At 64.2% G+C, this 18226-nt stretch overlaps 2 protein-coding genes across 2 annotated transcripts; one reads left to right on the top strand and one right to left on the bottom strand.

Annotated features, from left to right (window-relative positions):
* Positions 1-569: 569 nt before the first annotated feature.
* Positions 570-1902, top strand: CLDN23 (claudin 23). The gene has a single exon (XM_076337633.1). The coding sequence runs from the start codon at positions 780-782 to the stop codon at positions 1479-1481; it is 702 nt and encodes a 233-aa protein (XP_076193748.1). The 5' UTR covers positions 570-779; the 3' UTR covers positions 1482-1902.
* Positions 1903-3143: 1241 nt separating this feature from the next.
* On the bottom strand, positions 3144-16889 carry LOC143159977 (uncharacterized). Its single transcript, XM_076337537.1, has 33 exons — positions 16772-16889; positions 16211-16330; positions 15690-15809; positions 15375-15602; positions 15032-15145; positions 14811-14930; positions 14375-14500; positions 14070-14276; positions 13736-13904; positions 13431-13599; positions 12956-13181; positions 12472-12597; positions 12049-12264; positions 11517-11825; positions 11053-11265; positions 10257-10859; positions 9624-9839; positions 9174-9412; positions 8962-9091; positions 8439-8617; positions 8136-8322; positions 7583-7801; positions 7171-7354; positions 6685-6886; positions 6449-6613; positions 5954-6154; positions 5318-5861; positions 5043-5171; positions 4749-4856; positions 4425-4661; positions 3871-4294; positions 3514-3649; positions 3144-3217 (listed from the first exon to the last, which is right to left on the bottom strand). The coding sequence occupies exons 1-33, from the start codon at positions 16887-16889 to the stop codon at positions 3161-3163; spliced, it is 6741 nt and encodes a 2246-aa protein (XP_076193652.1). The 3' UTR covers positions 3144-3160.
* Between the last annotated feature and the right edge of the window lie 1337 nt (positions 16890-18226).

Genomic DNA, 18226 nt, shown 5'->3' on the forward strand with positions numbered 1-18226 from the left:
TGGCCTCTGAGTGCAGCCTGGGAAGGGAAGAGCAGGGCCAAGCTCAGGACAGGGAGATGCTTGCTGGGATGAAGAGCAAGAAGATGAAGGCCAGGGGCTGGGAAGGTGTCCTGGGGAGGACCACGGGGTCCTTACCAACTGTGAGAACTGCTAGCATTTCATCTTAATTAATGATTTTCATAAATTAATTCAGTTGACAGTAAAATAAGTTCACAGTCAGTTTAATTAAGTGAGCCATAACAGGGTCCTGTGCTTCCCCAGCAGGGAAGAGTAGGGACCGAGCGCTGCCAAGCCCCAGGGTGACGCTGAGACATCCCAGCGCCACCTGAACCCCGGGGACGGCTGACTGCCCCCGGCATCCCAGCCGCGCTACCTGCAAGGGGAGAGCGGCGGCCAGCGCTTCGGTGGTTCCCGCAGGCTCCCGCGCCCCTGGAAGGTGCTGCGCCTGCAGCACCCGGGGCTGGGTGCCGGCCAGCCCTGCCTGCGCCGGCTCCTCCCTGCCTGCACTTCCTCCTGCCGCTGGCACCTCCCCGCAGCCCCGGGCACAGCCAGGACGGCGGCCCGCGTCGGCTCCGCAGCCTGCCCACCCTACGGGGGGGCCTTGGGACTACCGCCCTACCGCGGGATACCCCTGCCTGCACCGAGCAGCCCTGGGGCACCGGTGCCACCTCTTCTGACGGGCAGCAGCAGTGAGCCCCTGCTCCCCCGGAGCCCTCACGGACCTCCCTGCCTCTGGCAAGCAGGAGCACACTGGAGGCCGCTTCACCCACCTCCCCAGCATGCGGACGCCGACGGCAATGATCGTGGGGCTGGTGCTGTGCCCCTGTGGGCTCCTGCTGACGCTCACGGGCACGCTGGCACCCAACTGGAGGCAGGTGAGCCACATACCCAACCAGTCCATTGACCTCATCTTGGAGCAAGGCATCTGGGACATGTGCCAAGAGCAGCAGAGCAGCCATAACCGCCTCTGCGGGCAGGCTGATGAGCTCGGCTACTTTGAGCAGGTGCCCGTGTGGGTGGCCCAAAGGCTGATGCCCACTTCGTTGGTGCTCAACCTCCTGGGCTTGGTGGTGGCTGCCCTGGGGGTTCGCTGCTGGCAAAAGGAGCCACGGCACCTGCTGGCTGGCGTGGCAGGACTTGTGCTGTTTCTCTCAGGGCTGCTGAGCCTCATGCCTGCCTCCTGGTACACCCATGAGCTGTGGGCACTGCCTGCACCGGCTGGCAGCACGCTGGTTGTAGGCTACAGCTTGGTGCTGAGCTACTTGGGAAGCTGCCTGGAGATCTTGGGGGGGCTGGCCCTCACCCTCAGCTTCCACCACTGCTGCAAGGAGCGCAGGGCCCCCAAACTGCCCCCCAGCCCTGTGCTGGAGGCTGGACCATGCTCCACCACTGGGGCTTACCGCAATCCCTGGGATGTGCTGGAGGATGAGCGAGACGGACGACACTGGAGGAGCACCCTGCCTTGTGACTCTGACTTGTAGCCCCAGCACGGGACAGTGGGCACCGGCCAGCCTGCCTGCCCGGCACTGAGAGCAGCGCTGGCTCCTGCCCCTCCAAGCCATGCCCTTTTCTTGGAGCACCTCAGAGCAGGCTGGAAACAAGACCAAGGACCTAGCTTGAATCTGCAACCTCCTCAAAAGCCTGCCATGCTCCAGGTCCCACAACTGTGCCAAAGCCTTTCTGGACTGAGGACCAGCCCTGGCTCCAGTCCCTCCATGCAGCTTTTAGCCCATCCTCCTGCACCGTGCAGCAGCTAAGGCAAAGGCAGCTCTGGTGTTCTCACATGAGTAAGTTACAGGTTAGCACTGTGTCACCTTCAGGGCTGGGAATAGGGGAGGGGAGTACCTCCCACATGTCTTTGCTCAACTCAGGGCTGTGCAAACAGCAAAATAAATGAAGAGGAACGGGTCCGTGCTGTGGGATGGTTATGGGCTTTCTGCCAGGCAGGCTGGGCTGAGAGCCAGTGGGCATGGCTAACCCAGCTCCCCCCATGCTTTGCCTGAAGCAAGGAGGAAAGGTCTGTAAAAGGGGACAGGTAGCTTTTATAGCACCTTCCTTAAGGACTTTTCCCCATGGTCAAAATCAGCTCTGGAAGAGGTTTCTCCTTCCTTGAGCACAGCCACTTCAGGGGGAAAAAAGAGATCACAGGGAAAAAAAATAGCATATATTTCCCCTTTCATCATTACCTTGGTGTGAGGCAGTAAAACTGGTCTCACTGGTTTGTAAGGGACACTCAGGAGGTCAGAACTGCACTATAAAATCCTGCTCGGCACCCTGCATAACAGGGCAAGAGGTGAGCCAGCTTCTTTGCAGAGCTCTTCAGCCAGATTTCTACCCTAGGTGAGCCCAAAGCACCCTGGTCAGCAAGCTAAGCCTTGCTGCAGAGGGACAGTGGATCAGGATGCCCTAAGTGTGGTTAAGGGATGGTACAGGATGCACCCTGCAGCAGGGGATCAGATTCAGGTGGCTCAGAGAGTGTGTTGGGGCTGGAGGCTTTTTGGAAAACCTCCCAAACCTTTTTGCTCTGGACTGTGTTCAGTTTTGGACCCCTCACTACAAGAACAACATCGAGGTGCTGGAGCGTGTCCAAAGAAGAGCAGTAGAGCTGGTGAAGGGTGTAGAGCCCAAGTCTTATGAGGAGCAGCTGAGGGAACTGGGGTTGGAGAAAAGGAGGCTGAGGGGAGACCTTATCACTCTCTACAACTACCTGAAAGAGGTTGTAGTGAGGTGGGTGTCGGTCTCTTTTCCCAAGTAACAAGTGATAGGACGAGAGGAAATGGCCTCAAGTTGCGCTGGGGGAGGTTTAGATTGGATATTAGTGTCGTGGTTTAACCCCAGCACAATTAGAAAAAATTTCTTCACCGAAAGGGTTGTCAGGCATTGGAACAGGCTGCCCAGGGAAGTGGTTGAGTCACCATCCCTGGAGGTGTTTAAAAGACGTGTAGACGTGGTGCTTAGGGACATGGTTTAGTGGTGGACTTGGCAGCGCTAGGTTAGTGGTTGGACTTGTGATCTTAAAGGTAGTTTCCAACCTAAATGATTCTATGATTCTATGTAAGTTCCCTAGAGCTTAGAGATCTGGGAAGAGCAAACCAACCTCCCCCCCCCCCCGGCCCACATGCAAACCACAATGGCACCAGAGATGCTGCACAACGTTCCTTTATGAAAATACAGTGTCGGGGCGAGATGGTCCCTTCCTCAGTGGGGCTGGCAGCTCCTGCAGAGATCACAGACAGGTGCATCAGGGACGAGTCTGAGCAAGCCTCCCTGGGCCTACCCCAAGCTTTGGCACAGGGGCTCCAGCCACAGGTGGAGCGGGACAGCCCCTGTACCAGCCAGACTCCAGGCATCCCCAGGTCTTGCCCCTCTCCCCCAGCAGGAAGGCAGAGCTTGCCTCGAGTGGGCACCATGCCAGTGCTGGGCCTGGGGAGGGATCTGTGTATCGAGGGGGGCTTGAGGCACCCCAGGGTGGCAGGGGGGTTGCTACCAGGGCCTGCTCCAGGTGCTGCTCACCTCTTTCCCATCGTAAGCTTCATTCACAAAGGTATCACTCTTGGGGGGAAGCTCTTCCTCCTCCTCATCCTCTTCCTCGGGGTCACTTTCACGGTGGTACAAGGTCAGCACCCGGGTGGAGGCAGTGCTTGAGGTCCTGGGGAGGAAAAAAAGTACGCTGAGGATGGCACGTCCATCTCCTAGAGATGGGGCAGATCCCAAGGTCCTGCCACAACCCCTGGTAATAGCCTGCCGGGGTGATTGGAGCTTTCCACGTAGCCCAGGAGTGCCCCAGGACACCACGCTGTCCCTGGGCAGGGAGAACCTGTCCCTCTCCATCCCCAGTTGTACCTGGCCCAGCCCAGCCCCAGAGCTCACCTCCTCCGTCTGTCCCGCTTCCGCATGTAGGCCAGGGCCCCCACAGCAGCGGCAGTGAGCAGCAGGAGCACGGCCACCCCCAGAGCGATAGGTCCTGCAACGGGCTGCACCTCTGCCTCCTCACAGTAGTTGCCACGATAGCCCAGGGCACAGTGGCACGTCACTTGCCCAGCCTCGATGGCGCAGTCCCCACGCAGGTTACACGTCTCACTGCTGCACGGCACGGCCCCCAGCACCTCCTCGGAGCTGGGGGGTACCAGGAAGGGCTCTCCATGCTCCCGGGGGCCAGGGGCTGTGGGCAGGCTGGGGCCAGGCTGCCGAGGCTTGGGTGCAGCTGTGGGTAGGGCTGGTTTCTGTTCTTCCACATGGGACATTCCTGATGGTACCACCATGGGGACCTGCGTTCGCACTTCCACGGAGGGGCCTGGAGGGATGGGCATAGATCAGCAGAGACCCAGGTGAGACCCCCCCTTCCCAAACTGGGGGAGACTAGGCAGGCCCCCCCTGTGCCCAGCCAGGACCCCTGCACGCCCTGGTTGTGGGCAGGCACTCACAGTCAGACTCATCGGAGCCGTCAGCACAGTCAGGGCGCCCATCGCAGACCTGCTCTCCAGAGATGCAGCTCTGGAGGTCAGAGCAGGCCTGGAGCGGGGCCAGGCAGGGCAGTGCCAGCACGCATGCCACCCCACGCACCAGGTGGTAGCCAGGGGAGCAGCGGCACAGCCGCCCTGCAGGATTGGGCAGGCAGAGATGGGCACAGCCCCCGTTGCTCTTTGCACAGCCGTTCGTGCCTGCCAAAACAGCACAGGTTAGCATGGCCACCACAGGGCACAGCTCAGCCACCCAGATGCCCTGGGCTGGGGCAGCCCCAGACCCACCTTCCTGCGAGAACGGGCTGTAAATCCTCATGGCTACCAACTCCTGCTCCATCGGGAACGACCAGCTCTCGGCCCGCTCCAGCCGACTGTGCCAGATCTTGCTGGAGCCTGGAGACACATGGGGTCAGCACTGCTCCACCTCCCCCCTGCAAGGGTGCCCAGGATGGGAGGTGGGGTCCCCCAGCCTGCCCTTCACCCTGGGGAGGGGCAGCCTGCACCCCACAGGGACTGGCAGAGACCCCTGTGTCCTGCTGCAGTAGGAGGAGCTGGACAAAGCACAGCAAATGGACTCACCATTGGTTGAGGTCGTGCTCCAGAGCAGAAAGCCTTCTCCGATGGTGAAGAGCGAGAGGCCGTGCAGCCCTTCCCGCACCACCCGGAAGCGGGATCCGTCCAGCTCGATGCTGCTGATGGTGCCTCTCTCTGCAGGGCACAGATGCAGGGACATCAGAAGTGGGGGCACAGAGGGCTCCGGGCTGCCCCTTGGGGCTGTGCCAGGCTGTGCCCTGCAGACCAAGCGCCTGCACCACCGCTACCCACAGCAGTGCCCCTACTCAGCCCACACTCACCGCGGTCTGCCCAGTACAGTCGGGTGCCAGCACCCCCGAAGGCAAGGCCAGTGGGAGCCCGGGCTCTCCTCCAGACCGCTCTGCGGCCGGTGCCGTCCATGGCTGCACACTCCACCATGGCGCTGGGCCCGCGGCTGCTGTCTGCTGTGACAAAGCACATGGTAGAGGCGCGAGGGCACAGTGCCAGCCAGGCAGCGCCCCGCAGCCCCTTGCTGAGCAGCACCAGGGCCCACTGCCCCCCAGGAGCTGCCACGTGGATGCTGGGCGGCTGCCCCCCAATCCAGTACAGGTTCCCACTCAGCCAGTCCAGGGCCAGGGACGTCACTGTGCCCTCCACAGCCACCGCCTGCTTCCAGGACAGCCGGCCCCAGTCCTTCAGGCGCAGCAGCCCGATGGAGTCGCCCCCCACCTCCGCAAAGTACAGGCTCTTGTCTTTCACTGCGTAGTCGATGGCTGTCAGGCGGCCCACCTTGGCCAAGGGCAGGGCCCGGTGCGGGGGAAGGCCTTGGGATCCAGCCGTCGTGGGCAGGTCCTTCAGGTAGACCTGGAGGAAGAAGGCAGCACTAGGACGGGGACCCTGCTCCCCTGACAGCGGCGAGGACAGCAGCCCCCGGGGCTGGCTCTGGAGGATGGTACCTGTGCCACGGCTGCCGGTGACACCAGGAGGGCAAAGGCCGAATCACGGAGGGGCAGGCAGGTGGTCTCATCGGCAGCCAGCGTCAGCCCGGCGGGGCACCGGCACTGCCCAGCATGCCTGGCACTCAGCAGGCACAGGTGGGAGCAGCCACGTGCCACACACGGGTTAGGGGCCACGGGGCGCAGGGCTGGGTGTATCACCTGTGGGAAGGGCAGGCTCAGCCTCACAGCCCCGCCAGCACCCAGCAGTGGAGCTGAGCACGACCGACACCACGCCATGCTCCCGAGGCTCGGACATGGCCCAGCTGGGGGCAGGATGATGAGGATGCTCCAAGAGGACCAGAGACCCTTGACCACAGGGACTGCTGCCCAAGGACCACTGGGATGGGGGTACAGCTCCCAGTGGCTCTGCACTCAGAGGACGGCAGGGCCGTGCAGGGTGGGAGCCCCAGCAGAGCTGGTGCAGCAGGGTTTGGGGCTCCCCCAGGTAGGTACCTGGAGGCCGTGGGGCTGCCTGTGTCGCTTGAGCAGCACAGTTCTGTTCTTGCCGCTGGCCTTGTCTACCTGCTGCACAGACCATGCCTTCCTCTCCGACCAGTAGAGCTGCCCCTCACACACAGCCGCTGCGAAAGGACTCTGGACCCAGCCCAGCTGCAGGACCTGGCAGAGAGGCTGTGAGTGCCCACCCTGGCCCCCGTCAGGGCCCCATCACCAGAGCCCCCACCACACACCTTCACACTGGTGCCATCCAGACGTGCAGAACCAACGCTGCCCAGCTTCTCATCCAGCCAGAAGATCCTCCAGGTGGGGAGGTCAAGGGCCAGTGCTGTAGGCCAGCCCAGCCCCTGGGCCAGCAGCACGTGCCGCCGACTCCCATCCATGGTGGCCTCCATCAGCCGTGGGTGGCTCCCCACCTCTGACCAGTACAGCAGCCTGGCAGGAAGAGACGTGCTGGCCCATGGACTTGCCACAGCATTGTCCCAGTACCAGGGCAGCCCAGAGGAGAAGCGTGGAGCTTCCTATCCCATCAGGGTCACACTGAGCTCCACCCAGGGCAGGGGCAGGTGCCTGGGCTCCTTCCCCAGTCACACAGCCCCGACAGCACCCAGGTGAGGCCATCCCAACTCTTTCCCAGCCTGTCGCCTGCCTCCGTGGAGGAAAATGGGGCAGGGCAGGGATAGCACGGAGGTCCCCATGTCCTCTTGTCCCAGCCTTACCCTGCCAGAGGCTGGAGCACCAGGGAGTGGGGCCGGTCCAGGTCTCCATCCATCACCACAGTGTACTCTGGTATCCCTCGCCAGGCAGCCCCCAGGCGAGTGGCCAGCACCTGCCCTGCTGCCCCATCTGTCCAGTACAGGTTCCTTCCAAGCCAGTCCACTGCTATACAGTCCGATCTCACACCTGCAACATGCCCAAGAGTCTGCACCCTTGGGGTGACAGCTGCATGGCCCTCTGGCACAATGCTCCCAGCCCAGGTCCTCTCCATCTCAGGAGCTCCGTCGCCTCCCAATCCTGCTCCCACCAGCACCTCTCCATGCAAGGGGACACAGCCTGGCACCCCACTGCAACCTGGAGACTGCACAGCCATGGAGAGGCCAGCCCTGCTAACCCCACACTGTCACAGCCCACCTTTCACCAGTGTGCCTTTCTTGCCCAAGTCGAAGCTCTGCCAGCGGATGCTCTCTGTGGCCAGGTCCATCCAGAAGACTTTCCTCTCCACCAGGTCATAGTCGAGCGAGAAGACGACGTGATCCTTATCAGTGGCCAGCAGCACCTCCTCACGCCCACTCCGCAGGCCATAGGACAACAGCTCTGACTGCACAGCCACCAGCAACATGGGCTCTGGTCCTGGGGCAACAAAGAGCCGCCCGGACCCTGCTCAGCACTGGTGGCTCCACGGCCCCAGCACACGCAGGCATTGGAGCCTGCTGGGACTCGGCCCTACCGCACAGCATGTTCCCCAACTAGTGCACATGGATTTTCCAACTGGCCACAGGCTGGCAAGCAGCAGGTCACAGCTGAGTGGGGCCTGGGAGGCCACGTGGCAGAGGGGACAGGGCCATTTGCGGGACTACAAGGCTCCCCATGGGCAGCAGGCACGGGGGAACAGGTACCCACCGGCTCCTGGTCTACCCTAGGGTGCCAGGGACCCTCAGCGCTGCTTGGCTGTCCCAGGGCTTACCAGTGAGTTTGCAGATGCGGCCGTCGGGCTCCAGCAGGTAGCCAGGGAGACAGCCACAGCTGTATGACCCCGGGGCATTGAGGCAGGTCTGGCTGCAGGCTCCCTCACCCCGCTCTGTGCACTCGTCTATGTCCATGCAGGACAGACTGTCCTCAGCCAGCCGGTAGCCCGGGTCACACCAGCACCGCTGTGGGGAAAGGGGCTGTCAGGGTCGCCCCCTGGGGACACATGAGGCTCCCTCCTGCAGCTGGACCAGGGCGGCACGGCAGGGTAAGCCCCTGGACAAGGGCTGCTGGCACTCACGGGGCCCTGGGGCGAGGGGTAGCAGAGATGAGTGCAGGACCGCTGGCAGGGCACAGAGCAGTTTCCCCCCTCGTCCGAGCCATCTGCGCAGTCCTGCCGGCCGTCACACACCAGGGATGCATTCAGGCAGGCCCCCAGCCCACATGGGTACTCGTGACTCTGGCAGGGAGCAGGTTGGCCTGCAGGGACACGCAGGGAAGGCTGCCCTGAGCCTCATCCACCAGCTCCTTTTGCTCAGCTGGGGCAGATTTAGCTGCTCCCACAGGGTGCCCAGGGCTCACTGCAGCCACGTCCAGAGCTGTGCCTGTAGACTGGCATCAGGCTATCCTAATCCCAAGGCCTCCAGCCCTACAGGGACAACAGCTACCCGGGGCCTGGAGCCACCACAGATGCTGGGAAGGGGCAACCAGCACACAGGGTCTTTTGCCTTGGCACAGTCACGTTCCCACCTCCTTCTGTGCTGGATATCCACCAACCACCCCTGGGTGAGACACAGAGAGGATAAAAGCAGGGTGTTGCTCACAGCCAGCCTCGTCGCTGCCATCCGTACAGTCACGCTCTCCATCACAGCGCCAGATATCAGGGATGCACTTGTGGCCACGGGAGCAGCCCCACTGCCGATCCCCACACAGCCCTTCCTCCCAGGGACAGCCCTGCAAGAGCAGAGGGTGAACAGGGCCACCAGCCCTCCCGGGAGTGAGCGGGGACAGACTGTGTCCCCACCACCCCACCTACCTGCTCATCTGTGCCGTCCCCACAGTCGGCTGCACCGTCACAGCGCCAGGCCTCTGGCACACACTCCCCGCTGCGGGGACACGCCACCTCACCCGTGCGGCAGAGCAGCGGCCGGGGCACGGCACAGCCCTCCTCATCCGAGCCGTCCCGGCAGTCGCGGTCGCCATCGCAGCGCAGGGCCAGGGCCACGCACTGCCCGCTCTGGCAGGGGAACTCAGCCGGGCCGCACTTCTTTGGTGCTGCAGGCAGGGCCAGGGCTGAGCCGGGGCACCGTCCCCATCCCCATCCCACCAGCACAGGTGTGGCACTGAGCAGGGTACAGCCCCTCCAGCCGCCTGGCAGGTTGCCCCGGGCAGTGTCTGCTTCTGGACCCACAGAAAGCCTGGTGCACCCACCTGTGGGGCAGGCAACCCCCAGAAGCCCGTGTCCCACCCAGCCCCAGGGTCTCACCACAGCCCTGCTCATCCGCATGGTCCAGGCAGTCAGCATGGCCATCACACAGCCAGCTCTCGGGGACACAGCGAGTGGCAGTGTCACAGCGCAGGGCACACTCCTGTGTGGGGCTCCAGCAGCCTGTCTCATCCGAGGCGTCGGGGCACTGCGGCACCCCATCGCAGCGCTCCCCAGCCCTGACGCACACGGCTCCGCTCACGCAGTGGAAGGCCCCTGGGGAGACAAAGGGGCCTTGCTAAGCCTCCAGTAGGCAGCCAGGGTGCCCAGACCCTCTGCTAGCCCCCTGGCAACCTAGAACGGCCCCACACTACAGCGACAGGGCTTGGTCCCTCCTAGTCAGTGCATCCCAGTGCATCTAGGTCCCGAGCAAGGCGACTGAGGCAGTCTCAGATCAGCCACACCTAGGTCACTGTGAGCAGCAGGGCCAGCCCTGTCGTCCCCTTCTGACTCACAGCACCTCTAGCCCAGTGCCGAGCTCAGAAGAAACCAGCATGCCACATCACAAGCATCAGAGCCCAGGACACACTCAGACCTTCCCAGGGCCCCATCCCACCAACCCCACCAGGAAACAGCCAGAAGCCTTGGCACAGGGAGATCCAGCTGCACAGGAGACTGAAGAACAGCTCCTACCTGGGGTGTCACAGAGCTGGGCACACCCATCCTCATCAGAGCCATCCGCACAGTCCTTCTCCCCATCACACATGTACTCCTGGGCCACGCACTCGGTGCCATCACGGCAGGGCACATGCGTGCGAGGACAGGATAGATGGGGGACTGGGGTCAGGGGGTGTGCAGGGCTGGACAGGAGGTGTGGGGTAGGCAGCACTACCCGTGCAGGGCTGGTTAGGTGCTGGGTGATAGTAGTTGGCTGTGGGGCAGTGGTCTTTGTTGGCAAGGACCGAGTGGTGGTGCTGGTGGTCACTGGCTGCACAGTGGTGGTCTTGGTTGGTGTGGTCTGGGCAGTGGTTGGCGCAGGGGTGGTCTTGGTTGATGTGGTCTGGGCAGTGGTTGGCACAGGGGTGGTCTTGGTTGATGTGGACTGGCTGATGGTGGTTGGTGTTGTGGTAGCCTTGCTGGTTGGTGCAGGAATAGTGGTGAGCGCAGTGGTAGTCTTGCTTGGTGTAGGTCTCGTGGTGGAGGTGGTGGGCCGAGCAGCAGTGGTGCTTGTGGTTGTCCTCGTAGTGGTGGTCACAAGTGGAGGGAGCGGCAGGGCAGACCCCTTGCTTGGTGGCACTGGCAGAGGCACAGGCACTGGAACATGAGCCTGGATTTGGGGCTGTGCCCTCCCCACATTCCAGGTACCTCCAAGAGCACCCCACATGGACAACAGCAGCCAGGCACCCTGCCCCAGCTTGGAGCAGCACAGGCCACCCAGCCCCATCAGGTACAGCACCAATGCCAGGCACAGAGCCCCGGCCACTCTTACCAGCCTGCGGCTCCGAGCCCACGAAGGCCACCACTCCCTGCACGCCTGCTGCTGGCACAGACAGCACAAGGGCCAGTGTCCTCCGGTCCCACAGCAGCAGAGCTGTCCCATTTGCCGACACCAGGTATGGCTCGAAGGCGGCCACAAGGCCGTGGGACCAGCTGGGTGCCAGGGTGACTGCTTGCCGCTTGGTCAGACTCAGTGCCCGCAGGCCTGTGAGGCAGAGGGATGGTAGTGCCCTGGGGTCTGCCGGCACCCCTCGTGGCCCACCCCATGCCCCTAGAACCCACAGCTATGGCAGGGACCCCATGGCCCCCACTGCCAGGGGCCCAGCCATGGAACAGAGTCTGCCCCATGAGTACCCCACTGCCTGGGCAGGGACCTGCTGCATGTAGGGCATGGCTGGTCACTCCTGCCTATAGCAACCACCTCCGCTCCCTGCTCCAGACACCACCAGGGCTCACCCAGGGCTGAGCTCCAGAGCAGGCTGAAGGCTCTGCTATCCATGGCCGCAGGCAGGTCTCCAGGCCATGTCTCGTTCCAGGCATCCCATGGGGCACCCCCAGCCAGGCTCAGCTGCTGCAGGGGCTGCCCGCGGGCCAGCCAGTATAGAGCACCCCGCTGCCAGTCCAAGAAGAAGTGCTGGATGCTGCTGCGAGCACGGTGCAGGATGTGCGGGGATGTGTCAGACGCCTGGATCACCCCGATGTCCCTCCGGTTACATGCGAGCCAGTACAGGTCCCCCGAGCGGATGTCCACACGGGCAGAGCAGACTTGGCAAGAGTAGGCACGCAAGCAGTTACAGGGATGTCCCATGACCCTGCTCCTCTGCCTAGGTCCCCCCTGCCCCTAAAACCAGGGCACAGCTGCCCGGTGCCTTGGCATAGCCCCAGCATGGTCACCATGGGACTGCTGTGCTCTGCATCCAGGAAATCCTCAGGCCTCAGGGAGCACCAGGAAGGGGAGCATGCCCTCCATCACCCCATAGGGTCTCACCTGGCAGCCTGGTTGCAATGGCCTCTCTCCTGCCCGGGTGCCCCATTACACGCAGCAGCGTCCCATGGTCATCCGTCCCATAGAGCACCGACCTCTGCCAGTCCACGTCTTGCAGGTGGAGGGACTCCTGCCACTCCTGCAGCAGTTTGCTGTGCGCTCCAGGGCCCACCTGCACCAGGGAGATGGCCTTCCCTGATGCGTACACGATGGACAGCTCTGTGGGGTACAAGGGCAGTGTGTGAGTGCAGCCCTCGGGGTAACGGACGGGGTCACCAGCATGAACCAAGGTAGAAACATAACAGCACTGGTGTGTGCTGGGAACCTCATCCCACCAAAGCCACAGCACCTTACAGCCCCCCTCCGACTCCCACAGGGGTGCATCCTGCCCCAGACAGCCAAGCCCGCCTTGCAGACCCTGCTCACCTGCACACTTCCCCGAGGGCAGGAGGAAGAGGCCCTCTGGGCATGCACACTTGTAGCCCCGAGGGTGCACAGAGGACAGGAGGCAAAGATGACTGCACAGGCCCGGAGCACACGCAGCAGTGTCACCTGGGAGCAAGGGGACATTAAGAGCTCAGGCAGCCATGACCCCCCACGCCTCTCCCAATCCCCAAAAAACACAGGCTGTCCTGGGGCTGGATGTGGGCTGGCTACCCCAGGCAGGGTAGCAGTGTCACATGAGGTAGGAGGGCTCAGCTCTACCCGTAGCCATGGGACTCAGCAGCTTTCCTATGGGTTCATATGTCCCCTCCCTCACAACCCCACAACCCCTCACTGCAGGACCAGGAGAGTCATCAGGCAGGACCCGCTGAGCTCCAGGACCCAGCGCAGCCTCCTCTAGCACCCAGGGAAGTGGTGAGGGTGCTGCCAGCCCTGCACCAGTGCGGGCGCCCGGCAGGGTACTCACGGGGAGGCTGCTGCAGTGCGTGCAGCACAGTGAAAGCAGAGACAGGGGCACGGAGCAACACTGCATGCTCCTGGGGGGAGGCCCGGGTGGCCGACACCAGCTCTGTGCCGTCGGTCCAGAAGAACCGGCTCTCGAACACAGCCAGGCCCAGTGGCTCCGTGTGGCTCCGCAGGACAGTGGGAAAGGAGTGGCGCCCGCTGCCATCCACCCGCAGCGTCTCAATGGACTGGGGACAAGGCAAGGCATGGTGACCATGTGGCACCCCCACACCCCGGCACTGTCCCACAGCCACGGGGCTCACACAGGTGCCTTCCCCCTCCCAGCCCAGGGATGTGTGCCAGACCTGGGCACCGCTCCCTGCTCCCTCCCATGCCTTGGCCATAGCCACAGGGGAACAAGGGCCACCCTCCCCACTCCCTCCTCATTGCCTCCCAGCACCTGGTGGGGGCACAGCCCTGCTGCCCCACATCCCTACCTCCTTGTACTCGCTGATCCAGTACAGCCTGCCAGCCACGTGGTCCAGGCTCAGCCCCACAGGCTCCTCCATGGACACCACTGTGAGTTCCTGCCGGTTTGAGCCATCCATGCCGGCTGCAGCAATGACTGTCCGGCCCCTCTGCCCACGGTTGACCCAGTACAAGGACCTGGGGGCAGGCACTAAGCACCCACCTCATGGCATAACACCAGTGCTGCCACAGTTCCACAGCAGGCATGACACGGTCAGCACCAGCATCGCTCACCCAGGAGCCCGGGGCCAACCCTGGCTCACTTGCTCCTCACCTTGCAGCCGGATGCACTGTCAGCTGCTCTGGTGCCACGTCTTTCCCCAGCACTGTCACATAGCCCCGTCCATCGCCCAGCCCCGCACAGATGGCTGCAGGGTGGCTGCTGGCCCAGTACAGCTGCCCGGTGAACCAGTCCACAGAGATGCTGTTCACCTCCCCGGCATCTGCAGAGACAGAGCAGTTTAAGGCACACCACCCCTGCTCCAGGCCAGGAGGCAAAACCCAGGTTGCCCATTCCTCTACAGGAAAGGCAGGGCTGGGGTGGCAGGCCAGCTCTCAGCACCCATCTCAGCCCCGCTACGGCACCCAGGACCCTTGCTCCTCCCCACCTGCATAGAGGGGCCGCGTGCCCTTCCCCGGGAGGCGAGCGCGGAGCTCGCCCTCCTCTGTCAGCCAGTAGTAGGTTTCTCGGAGCAGGTCATACACCAGGGCACGGGGTTTGGTCTCAGTGGAGAGCAGGGGCCGGTAGGCTTGGGTCCGCACATCCAGAAGGGCCAGGTCCTGCCCCACGGCCACCAGGATCTGTGTTGCGTTGTCTGCCAGGGTGAGGGTGAGGTCCCAGTGAGCGGCGAAGCGGCTAGCTGCGGGCACTGCCCAGCCCCTCAGACAGCCCGGGCTCCCCGGCTCACCCTACCTGCCACTTCACAGGTGGTGCCATGCCACAAGGTGTAGCCCTGGAGGCAGGCACAGCTGAAAGCCCCTGGGGTGTTGCTGCACAGCTGGCTGCAGGGGCTGTACTCCAGGGAGCACTCGTCCACATCTGCGGGGATAGGCACAGCCAGGAGCCCACTGCACAGCTGGCTAGCCACCCCCCAGACAGCACTGCCACTGCTCCCCAGGGACCACAGGCAGGCTCCCTAGATACCAGGACCTGGGCCCCAGCCCCAAAATGCACCAGCTGCTGCTGGGACATGACCTAGACACAGCCTTTGTGGGGCCAGGTGTGACACGCAGGCAGGAGCGGGGCTGAGGCAGGTGTTCCCGCACAAGCGCTGGCTCCGGGGAAACCCTGCTCTCGGCGGCCAAGGATGCATGTGCCCGAAGCACGCGCACCCTGACCTCTCCCTTACCAGCACAGCTCTGCCCGTCTGCCTGCAGGACCCAGCCAGCCCCGCAGGAGCACTGCACTCCCCAGTGCGTGTCAGCACACGTCTCTGCACAGCCCCCATTGCGTACAAAGCAGCTCCGACCTGCGGGGACACAGTGGAGGGGTGACACGACGCAGGACAGCTCTGCGGCTCCCCCCAGCCCCAGCCACACGGCCAGTGGCCAGCAGCCACACGCAACTCACCACACGTGCTGGGCTCATCAGTGCCGTCCAAGCAGTCGTCCTCGTCATTGCACATCAGGGACTCCAGGATACACTTCCCCTCATCGCACCGCACCATGCCAGGTGGGCAGGGGGCTATGGCACACACAGCTCATGTCAGGAGGGCAGATCAATACCAGGTGGGCACAGGGGAAGCCATGGGTCCCAGACTCATGGGGAGGCCTTGCAAAGCATCAACAGGTTCCTGGGATGCTTGCCACCATCCCAAGGGGAGCTGGGGCCCAGGAGGGCAAAGTACCCCCTACTTCACACATGGCCTGGACAGGTCTCACCCCACTGAGGAGCATCCAGCACGCTTGCTTACCACAGACATCTTCATCCGAGGAATCGCCACAGTCATCAATCCCGTTGCACTTCCACTCAGCCATGATGCACACCCTGTTCCTGCACTGCCACTGCCCGGGCAGACAAGGCTGCTGGGGACACCCCTCCTCGTCCCAGCCGTCCTCGCAGTCCTGGTGCCGATCGCACAGCTCCCAGTGCGGGATGCAGTGGTGGGTGCCGGGACACTGCACTTTCTTTGCCCCGCACACTGAAGGAACAGAGCAGCACTTGCACCCTGCCCTGTGCCCTCAGCCACCGCCACTCCCACTCAGCCCCCCCAGCAGAGACTACGTACCACAGTCCTGCTCATCAGAGCCATCCAGGCAGTCAGCAGCACCATCGCAACGCCAGCTGCTAGAAACACACCGGCCATCATCACACTGCCAAACATGGGGGTCCCCACCACAGGCAACATCTGCAGGGACAGCACATGGTCACTGGGACCTACCACTCCACCACAACCACAGGGGTCCCCTCCGTCCTGGCACAGGGCAGGTGCTGGCAATGCCCAAGGGGCTCTGCCAAGGGGCTGGCCCACAGCAGCCCCCAACAGGGCTCTCTGGCAGGTGGGGGGCTGCCTCGCTCAGCATGGGATCCAGGATATGTTCCCATACCACAGACATCCCCCAGGAGCTCTGGGGCACACACAACCCTGCAGGGTGCCACACAGGAGTCACTGGCAGAGCCAGCAAGGAGCAAGGTGCCTCTGGCCTGCCCTGTCCCACCACCTTCCAGAGCACCAGGGCCCCTTGATGCCTGCGCAGCCCCCCAGGCCACCCCACGACAGAGGATGGGTGCCAGCTTCCCCTCACTCACCGCACTGCTCATCCGTCCCATCAGGACACTGCTGCTCGCCATCACAGAGCCAGGGAACGGGGATGCAGCCGGCACCGCAGGCGGCCTGGCGCAAGGCTGCGCATGTGGGGCCGGTGGGCGCTGCGGGAGAGAGGGAGCCCAGCCCATGGTCAGCCTGGGCAGCCACGCCAAACACCCGCCGGCACACACCCCGTGCAGCTCCCCGCTTGGGGGTCCCAGCACAGCCCTGCAGAGGGGGGGGACTGGCCCCAGCCAGGGGCACCCCCAGACCTTCTGTGGGGCTGGGAGGGAGAACTGCAGCCTCTCATTCCCCCCAGGGAAGGCAGGAACCCCCCAAGCCCCCTAGGCTGTGGGACAGGGCTCCTCAGGGTGCAGGGACACCCACATCACCGGGAGGTGGGGAGAACGGGGACACCCTAGGTGGCAGGGACTGCCCCCCCCCCCCCAAGCCCATCGCGGGGGCAGCAAGCAGCCCTGAGGCGGCGGGCGCCCACCGCAGCCCCTCGGGATGGGGCAGGGACCTCCCCCCGCCCCGGCCCGCCTCCCTCGGCCCCGGCTCACGGGCGCGGCGGGTCCCGGCGCCGGCGGCGACCCCGGCCAGCAGCAGCAGCAGCAGCAGGGGCAGGAGGATGCTGAGGAGGTCGAGGAGCAGGCGGAGCAGCGGCGGGGGGCGGCCCATGGCGGCGGCGGGGAGGGGCGGCTCCGGGGGGCCCGGCCGGCGGAGGGGAGCGCGATGCCGCCGCCGCCGCCTTTATGCCCAGGCGCGGGCAGCCATTGGGCACCGCGGGCACCGCCCGCCGCCGGCGGAGACCCCGGCCCGCCCCGCCGCCGCGGGGGCTGCGCCGGGCTGTCCCGGAGAGCCCCCAGCCAGGGCCCGGGGGGGCGCCGGCCTCGGGCGGGGCAGCTGCCGTCCCAGGCCGGGCGCGTTCGGGGCCCGCCGCCCCCCAGGGGCCGGGGGGCGCGAAAAGTCGCCAGGTCCCCGCTCGCCGCCCCGTCTCGTCCCGCTGCGAGGGGCCGCCTTATCGGCCGGGGTTGTTGTGAGAGCCGGCCGTGTGAACCGGGCCCCGCAGCACCTGCGCCGGGCGTGGGAAGGCAGCGGCAGCCTTGAACGCGGGGGCACCCTCTGAAAACACGGGCCGCGGGGCTGCGCGCTGCCGCCCGCCCGGCCGCCGCCGGTCCTCGACCTTGAGGGCTGTGGAGAAGCCGCTGGAGCACAACAAGGAGAGCAAAAGCAGCGGCTGAGGGAGGAAAACAGCCCAGCAAGAGGATAAGGCACCTGCCGCCGCCTGGGAAAGGAACCCCCTCCCACCAGGCAAAGCGGAGAGGCATCGCCCGAGCCGAGGAGGTGGCCCCGGGCACACGGGGGGTTGGCAGCCCCCCTCGCTACAGACCCGGGGGAAGCTGCCAGCGTGCTGCCCCTCCACGGCTTTTGGCTTGCCACCCGGCTGCGTGTGGTGGCATGAATGCCTATCCACCCCCAAGACGAGTCTGTGCTTCAAGCACATCCATTGCCCGTGGATGCTGTGCATTCGTCCTCTCTAGCCTCCCCATGAATCCTCCCTGCACGTGAGCTGAATCTGGGCAGTTACTGCTGTGGGTACACACTCACTGGCACCACTGTCTGTCTGTGAGATGTTCAGGCACGCACAAGGGGCATTTGCTCAGGAAGAGAAAGCTCTGGGATGATCTCCTGCATGCTGTGGAAGAGACTGGGTACCAGCCACGGGGCCGGCACGGGAAGGGCTCTGGCAGAGCCAACTCAGTTGGGAGTCAGGGTAGAGGCACCATCAGGTAGATGGAAAGATGGGGGTGTTGCACAGCTGGTCAGGTGGCCCAGAGCACTGGCACAAGGGAGATGCCCCAGGCCCATGACATGGCTGGAGAGATCATTTGTCCCAGGATGTGGTGCCCCATAAGCACTAGGTACCCCCCTGTACTGACAGCATCACAGCACAGCCCTGATACACACCCCTATCAGTGCTGCAGCCCAGGGGGCAGATTCACCCAGCTGTCCTC

The sequence above is a fragment of the Aptenodytes patagonicus genome, chromosome 4, assembly GCF_965638725.1.
Source record: "Aptenodytes patagonicus chromosome 4, bAptPat1.pri.cur, whole genome shotgun sequence".
Taxonomy (NCBI): Eukaryota; Metazoa; Chordata; class Aves; order Sphenisciformes; family Spheniscidae; genus Aptenodytes; species Aptenodytes patagonicus.

Coding starts and splice junctions, on each gene's coding strand:
- LOC143159977 (XM_076337537.1), bottom strand. CDS start 16,889: ATGGGCCGCCCCCCGCCGCTGCTCCGCCTGCTCCTCGACCTCCTCAGC. Junction 12,598..12,955: donor CGCACTGCAGCAGCCTCCCC/GTGAGTACCCTG, acceptor CCTTGCTCCCAG/GTGACACTGCTGCGTGTGCT. Junction 6,155..6,448: donor GGCAGCCCCACGGCCTCCAG/GTACCTACCTGG, acceptor CCCTTCCCACAG/GTGATACACCCAGCCCTGCG.
- CLDN23 (XM_076337633.1), top strand. CDS start 780: ATGCGGACGCCGACGGCAATGATCGTGGGGCTGGTGCTGTGCCCCTGT.